The sequence below is a fragment of the Heteronotia binoei genome, chromosome 15 (assembly GCF_032191835.1).
Source record: "Heteronotia binoei isolate CCM8104 ecotype False Entrance Well chromosome 15, APGP_CSIRO_Hbin_v1, whole genome shotgun sequence".
Lineage (NCBI taxonomy): Eukaryota > Metazoa > Chordata > Lepidosauria > Squamata > Gekkonidae > Heteronotia > Heteronotia binoei.
The window spans coordinates 62,815,872-62,823,541 of record NC_083237.1 but is presented as its reverse complement, the minus strand read 5'-3'; the positions used below and the strand labels follow the sequence as shown (position 1 = coordinate 62,823,541).

The 7,670-nt window shown below is 46.9% G+C and overlaps 1 protein-coding gene across 1 annotated transcript; it reads right to left on the bottom strand.

Moving 5' to 3' along the window:
• Window positions 1-1,079: 1,079 nt before the first annotated feature.
• Window positions 1,080-5,695, bottom strand: LOC132584757 (ATP-citrate synthase-like). The gene is made up of 4 exons (XM_060256666.1): window positions 5,572-5,695; window positions 5,355-5,437; window positions 2,245-2,321; window positions 1,080-1,948 (listed from the first exon to the last, which is right to left on the bottom strand). The coding sequence occupies exons 1-4, from the start codon at window positions 5,668-5,670 to the stop codon at window positions 1,854-1,856; spliced, it is 354 nt and encodes a 117-aa protein (XP_060112649.1). The 5' UTR covers window positions 5,671-5,695; the 3' UTR covers window positions 1,080-1,853.
• Between the last annotated feature and the right edge of the window lie 1,975 nt (window positions 5,696-7,670).

Here is a 7,670-nt window from a genome sequence, read left to right as displayed (position 1 = left end):
GAAAGGGAGAAAAGTATTTCTTTCCTCTACCTTCTCTATCCCATGCATAATCTTGTAAATCTCTAGCATGTCATCCACAGTCGACATTTCTCCAAGAGCCCCATGCGTTTTAACCTTTCTTCACAGGGAAAGTGTTCAGAGACGCCATTTGTCTCTTTAATCCCTTCTCCATGCCAAGTGGCTAAATGGCTGCTTTAGGGGCACACATGGGTGGGCTTGGAGAACACATATATATTCTCATTCTCTCTTTCCCTCTCCCCCACATTGAGGGAGCAAACCCCAAAGCCTCTCTTCTCTCTCTCTCTTCCAATTGAGGGAGCTAGAGTATGATTGCCAAAATATGCAACTGTTCAGAAAAATTTCAGTAAACAAATAGTTCTTATCTAGTAGTTTATTAACATAAAAGATCAGTTTAAAAATTAAATAAGACGTTGTGCCAGCTGCATAATGCTGCTTTTATTCTTGCCTGATGCTCTCCTTTCTCTATGTATAGTAATATAGAATTGCACAGTGAATTGGGTGGGAACATGGTCGGCATCTAGGGAGCTGGCGGGCCAGAGTGAGTCTGGCTGTGTTCATGTCTTCTGGCTCTCAAACATCTGATGTTTATTCTGTGTGGCTCTTATGGTAAGCAAGTTAAACTTGTTTTAACTGGCTGTTCCCCACCTCCAGAGAAAGAACAAGTTTAACTTGACCTCGCCTTGCCCCTGAGGAAGTTAATTGTTCCACTGAAGGGGGAGGGGTGCAATATCTCTAGACTAAATTTTATTTTAAAAAATGGCTATTTTTTAATTATGAAGAGCTTATATTTGGATAAGAGATGTCCTTTGAGGATCTTCTGTAAGCCTTCTTTAGGGAGATCTGCATATGAGAAATTGTGTAAATTTAAGCACTTAAGCTCCTCTATGCAAAACACAAGGGAGGTCCAAAGTAAATTAGACCATATCAAAGAGATCTATTTCCCAGAAATATTTTTCCTGTTCATCTGTGACATTATATTTTCACACACATAACATTTAAGTTTGGTTTTGAACGACTCTGTCCCCTTCCACCTTACAAAATTCAGCAAAGATAAAACGTATTGTTGTACCATTTATTTGAGACAGGTTACAGTGCTACAGAGGACAGAAAAAGCATGGATTATTATTGTGAATATAAGTTAGAGGCCCCTGGGAAGGCAGATGTTGCACACACACAGCCCCACACAGGCCAGCTTTTGCAAGCGTTGTGGGTTTGCAGGAAGGTTTTGTGATAAGTAAAAATCTCAGCTGCATAAATACAGGTAAAGCTTCACAGTTTTGAACAAAAGTCTATGTTACAAGTTTACATTTTAAAATTACTACACCAGACTCAGAATGGCTTATTAAAGCAGCAAGGGGTCCCCTGGCCAGAAAATACAATCAGACTTTAAAGATGAATACAAAGGAGTTAAAAAAAAAAAAAAAGACGAACGTATCACAAAACCATACAGCTTGTGAGGACAGCGTTCAAGGTTACGGTAACGTGGGTCCCAACGACTCTCTCTGACTCTTTGAAGTCATAGATCATAATTTGTTTCTTTAAAAAATTAAAACACGGCCAGAAAACACCGCAGGAAAGCGATGGGAAGGGGGAAAGAGAAATAAAAACACGCACAAAAAGCAGGCAGACACAGCGCGGCTGCTTTTGTGTCTTAAATACAGTGGGACTTAGCCAAGGGGGTTTTGGTTTCTCATAGGATTCCTAAGGACTGCAAAGGCCGCCTTGTACAGAGAGTCAGTCTGATGAGTTCTCTTCCAAACGTCAGCCGTGGCAACGTCGTCGTGCCAGCGTTCACCATCTGTACAAGCATCTCATTGTGTCCCCTTGGGCTGTCACATAGTCATGTGCTCCGGCAGGACGTAGGAGATGTCATCCCAGGGGTGACGGTACAGGCCCTGCTTCAGCCTCTTCTGGTCTAGGTAATGTCCTGGAAGTGAAGAATCAAAGAGTTGGAAGGGACCTCCAGGGTCGTCTAGTCCAACCCTCTGCACAATGCAGGAACTTCACAGGATCTTCATCGCTGTCAGATGGCCATCTAGCCTCTGTTGAAAAACCTCCCGGGAAGGAGAGCCCACCACCTCCCAGGGAAGCCTGTTCCACTGCCCCTGCTCCCAATGAAAGTATTACTCTGACTGGGGATTTTGAACACAGCGCAAGCTAGAGAGGCCTCCTGCCTTACCCAGAAGGACCCAGCACCTCAACAAGGTGATGTGAAAAACTTACCAATGAAGCCCATGCTCCTGCCAAGTACAAAGATGCCGTTGAGGGCCCCAATGTCAATATATTCGTCAGCTTCCTCCCTGGAAGAGAAATCAAATGGTCCTTACTTAAAAAAAAAAAAAATTCAACCCTGCACTGGATCTGTGGCACCCATCCAAGAGGACAAGTTGAATCCCACACCGACAGAATTTGTCCTGCTCCTATCCCACGCGTGTGGAAACTGTCGGCTCACAACGTTCAGTGTGGAAGCATAATATCACACACAAAATCAGGGCTTCTTTAATAGGAAGAACTCCTTTGCCTATTAGGCCACACACCCCTGATGTAGCCAATCCTCCTGGAGCTTGCAGTAGGCCCTGTACTGAGATCCCTGTAAGGAATTCTAGCAGGACCTCCTTTGCCTATTAGGCCACGCCCCCCTGATGTAGCCAATCCTCCTGGAGCTCTCAGCAGGCCCTGTACGAAGAGCCCTGTAAGGAATTCTAGCAGGACCTCCTTTGCCTATTAGGCCACACCCCCTGATGTAGCCAGTCCTCTTGGAGCTTACAGTAGGCCCTGTAAGGAATTCTAGCAGGACCTCCTTTGCCTATTAGGCCACGCCCCCCTGATGTAGCCAATCCTCCTGGAGCTCTCAGCAGGCCCTGTACGAAGAGCCCTGTAAGGAATTCTAGCAGGACCTCCTTTGCCTATTAGGCCACACACCCCTGATGTAGCCAGTCCTCCTGTCGCTTACAGTAGGCCCTGTACTAAGCTCTTGAAAGATTGGCTACATCAGGGCTGTGTGGCCTAATATGCAAAGGAGTTTCTCCTACAAATAAAAGCCCTGCACAAAATATTGTCCTTCTTGTCATCTGGGTAAAGCCTCCCCATCCTATCATTGTTACACAAGTGAGTGTTCTTCTCTGAAGTCAGAGTTAGGGGATAGGCGCCTATGTACAAACCGGGAATCATACAATCACAGAGCTGGAAGGGGAGCCGTACAGGCCATGAAGTCCAACCCCCTGCTCTGTGCAGGATCAGCTTAGAGCATCCCTGACAAGTGTTTGTCCAGCCGCGGCTTAAGGTCTGCCAGTGAGGGGAAGCTCACCACCTCCCTAGGGAGTCAATTCTACTGTTGAACAACTCTTATTGTTAAAAAAAAAAAAAGATTTTCCTAATATTCCCGCCCTTAATTTAAACCCAACTACTGAAACCTTTATTAAAAAGTAAAGGTAGTCCCCTGTGCAAGCACCAGTCGTTTCCGACTCTGGGGTGACGTTGCTTTCACGACGTTTTCATGGCAGACTTTTTATGGGGTGGTTTGCCATTGCCCTCCCCAGTCGTCTACACTTTCCCCCCGGCAAGCTGGGGACTCATTTTACTGACCTCGGAAGGATGAAAGGGTGAGCCAACCTTGAGCCGGCTACCTGAACTCAGCTTCTGCCAGGATCGAACTCAGGTCGTGAGCAGAGAGCTCGGACTGCAGTACTGCAGCTTTACCACTCTGCGCCACGGGGCTCTTCAGGTAAACGTAGTCCCCTGTGCAAGCACCAGTCGTTTCTGACTCTGGGGTGACATTGCTTTCATAACATTTTCACGGCAGACTTTTTATGGGGTGGTTTGCCATTGCCTTCCCTAGTCATCCACACTTTTCCCCCAGCAAGCTGGGTCCTCATTTTGCCGACCTCAGAAGGATGGAAGGCTAAGTCAACCTCGAGCCGGCTACCTGAACCCAGCTTCCGCTGGGATCGAACTCAGGTCATGAGCAGATAGCTGGCACTGCAGTACTGCAGCTTTACCACTTTGCACCAGGGGGCTCTTGTGAAACCTTTATTAGGCATTTGTTAATAGGAATCCACGTAATAGGAAATAGGAGGCAAAATTTAAACTAATTATTGTGAGTCCTCTCTTTTGCTGCAGACACAAACAGCTCCCTGCCTTCTTCCAAGTGACATCTCTCAGGTCCCATGTCCAAACACAACTTTCGACCATAACCGTTGGGAAAATTACAAAAATGAAAGTGATGGGAAATACGTTAACTTTTGAGAAGGGGGGCATAGCTCAGTCATTGAGCACTCGTTTTGTAAGCACAGGGTCTCCAGCACAACCTCTTCCAAGCACACTTTTGCACGCATAAGAGTAGTAAGATTTCCCTCCCCCCCCAAAAAAAATAAAAAATAAAATATGAGATCCTTAGGAAACTGGACTCTGCACTCAGTACCTGGAGCCTCCCTCACATATCCAAGAGGCATGTTCTGCTGCTGAACTGTTTGTCTTTGTGGAGAACTTTTGTCTCTGGTAAGCCAGGGGGGGGGGGGATTCTAGCAGGAGCTCCTTGACAAATTAGGCCACACACCCTCGATTTAGCCAATCCTCCAAGAGCTTACAAGGCTCTTTTTCGCAAGCTCTTGGAGGACTGGCTACATCAGGGGTGTGTGGCCTAATATGCAAAGGAGCTCCTGCTAGAATTTCACCCCTGGGTACAGCTGAGGACGCTTAACTGATTATGTGCCTTGGGGAGGGAGCTGGGCTATGCCTGAGCTTCAGAGCCACAACCCGTGTTCCCTCTAAGCTTACTTAGTGTGAGCTAGCTCACAGTTCTTTAGCCTCCGGCTCACACATTTGTGTCTTCGCTCAGGAGAAACGGCCCCAGAGCACACCGATTGATGCAGCAGCTCACAACTTTAATGCCAGACCCAAGTGGGCAGCTGTGTTGGTCTGAAGCAGTAGAACAAACTAGGTGGACCTTTAAGACCAACAAAGTTTCATTCAGAATGTCAGCTTTCGTGTGCAGGCAGACTTCTTCAGACGAGGGGATACAGGACAGCGGGCTGGGATACATGTAGCTGGTGGGTTAAGAGTGTAAACTGATACAAAGTTAGGATCCAATGGCGAAATAGTGTAATAAACGGGAAGACCGTTTGGTTTGGATACCAACAAAAGGTAATAAAAGTTGCCTGTTCATTGCTGTTGCTGGGAGTAAAACAAAAGGACATGTATTTCCTAGTGGTGTTCTTGTCCGCAACTTTAATGCCAGGAGCTCACAACTTGAAAGCCACTAGCTCACAAAGTTGAATTTTTGCTCCCAAGACTCCGCAGCTTAGCGGGAGTACTGGCCAGAACTTATTACTCACCGTGTGAAGGAGCCACAGTGCCTAAGAGCGTCGACAAAGGCCACTCCAATGAACCCATCCACGTTCAGGATGAGATTAGGTTTCTAGAGCAAAGAAGAAAAGGAGCAAGGTCAACAGCTGGATGGAGCGATGGTGGTTCTGTTGCCTCCCTGGGGAATCTGTTTAACTCAAGGTACCCAACAGAGTTGAGTCAGAACACCAGGTAAAGGACTGGTACCTTGGATGTAGTAATCTTCTCCACTTCTAGCGCGTAGTCCAAGAGGGGTGTTGCAGGAAAATGCTGTTTCACGTAATCCTTGAGGATTTGAACTCTCATATCTGGGTTGTTGATCTACAAATTCCGGGGGGGGGGGGGGGGGAGAGAGAGAGAAAAGTAGAAACAAATAACAAATTTTGGAATAATTCAAGATGGGCAGCTGTGTTAGTCTGTCGGCAGCAGCAGGAAAAGAGTAAGAATTCGCTAGCACCTTAAAGACTGACAAAATCTGTGGCCAAGTATATGGCCTCTTGTGAGTCACCGCAGAGCAGGAACTCACAAAAGCGTCTCCCCTACCACAGATTTTGGAGAGCCAGTTTGGTGTAGGAGAGCCAGTTTGGTGTAGTGGTTAAGTGTGCGGACTCTTATCTGGGAGAGCCGGGTTTGATTCCCCACTCCTTCACTTGCAGCTGCTGGAATAGCCTTGGGTCAGCCATAGCTCTGGCAGAGGTTGTCCTTGAAAGGGCAGCTGCTGTGAGAGCCCTCTCCAGCCCCACCCACCTCACAGGGTGTCTGTTGTGGGGGAGGAAGGGAAAGGAGATTGTGAGCCGCTCTGAGACTCTTCCGAGTGGAGGGCAGGATATAAATCCAATATCTTCATCTACCTCACAGGGTGTCTGTTGTGGGGGAGGAAGAAAAAGGAGATTGTGAGCCGCTCAGACTCTTCGGAGTGGAGGGCGGGATATAAATCTGCCATGTTCTTGAAGACAGGGATCAAGATCTCTTTGTGGCCCCAGTAGAACTTCTGTTTGTGGTCACCACTAGGAGTGAAAATAAATCAAATGTATTTCTTTGGGACAGAGAGGAAAGGACATCCATAGGACCCTAATTTCTGTGTTTCTAGCTTTTGCAGCACAGGGCTGGCCTCTCAACAGGGCCTTGGCCTAAGTGAACAATGATTTTTTTTTCCTGAATTGTGCAGGCAGTTGGACTAGATGACCCTGGAGGTCCCTTCCAACGCTGATTCTAAGATATGGAAGACCTCTGCCTGAGACCTTGGAGTGCCACCTCTTGTCTGACTAGACTGGGGAAGCCTGCCTTTTAGGGAAAGGCCGTAGCTCACTGGCAGAGCCTCTGCTTTGCATGCAGAAGGTCCCAGGTTCAATCCCCGGTACCACCAGTTAAAAGGACCAGGTAGAACGTGTTGTGGAAGACTATGGGAAGCCACTGCTAGTCTGAGTGGATAATGCTGACTTTGTTGAACCAATGTTCTGATCCAGTATAAGGTAGCTTCATGTGTGTTTCAGAGTCAGTTCAGACAACCAACGAGAGGTACAGTGGTTCAGTGAGGGACGATGGCTCAGTGGCAGAGCATCTGCTTGGTAATCAGAAGGTCCCAGGTTCAATCCCTGGCATCTCCAACTAAAAAGGGTCCAGGCAAATAGGTGTGAAAAACCTCAACTTGAGACCCTGGAGAGCCACTGCCAGTCTGAGTAGACTATGATGGACCGAGGGTCTGATTCAGTAGAAGGCAGCTTCATATGTTCAAATTAATGCTACATGTTCTCAATGGACTTTGTCTTTTGCGGTATAATCTTCAATTCATATAAGGGCAGACCTGAAATTTCCCTGGCAACCAAATCCAAAATGGCCCCAGAGCTCCAGTCGATCACAAAAGGTCTAGCAATACTTGTGACTGAATGCTCCTCCATTAAAAAAAAAAATCATTGCAAAAAGAAAGCTACCTCGTTAGCGAAAAGAGCAGTAGAGCCCATAGTTTTCTGTGGACACACCTCGGAGAATGCATTTTAGCAATAATTTGCAAATGGATTTTCCTATGTGAAATGGGAAAATCCACTCACAAACAATATTGCTAAAATGCCCGGAACGGGCATCATCCAACATCTGCAAAAACAGCCTCAGTCTAGGGGACTGTCCAGTCATGTGAGCCCCTCCCAGCAGTCTAAACTTGACCAGTGGAGACACAAATTTGCCACTTCAGAGAGAACTCCGTCTTAAGTAGGTATTGCTCAGGGCTTTTTTTGTAGCAGGAGCTCCTTTGCATATTAGGCCACTCCCCCCTAATGTAGTCAATCCTCCTGGAGCTTCCAGTAGGCCCT

What these genes read in the sequence shown, in the direction of transcription:
- LOC132584757 (XM_060256666.1), bottom strand. Translation starts at nt 5,670, where the DNA reads ATGAGAGTTCAAATCCTCAAGGATTACGTGAAACAGCATTTTCCTGCA. An exon ending in AGAAGATTACTACATCCAAG is followed by an intron (nt 5,438 to 5,571) that starts GTACCAGTCCTT and finishes TCTTTGCTCTAG; the next exon opens with AAACCTAATCTCATCCTGAA. An exon ending in CACTGTGGCTCCTTCACACG is followed by an intron (nt 2,322 to 5,354) that starts GTGAGTAATAAG and finishes TTTCTCTTCCAG; the next exon opens with GGAGGAAGCTGACGAATATA.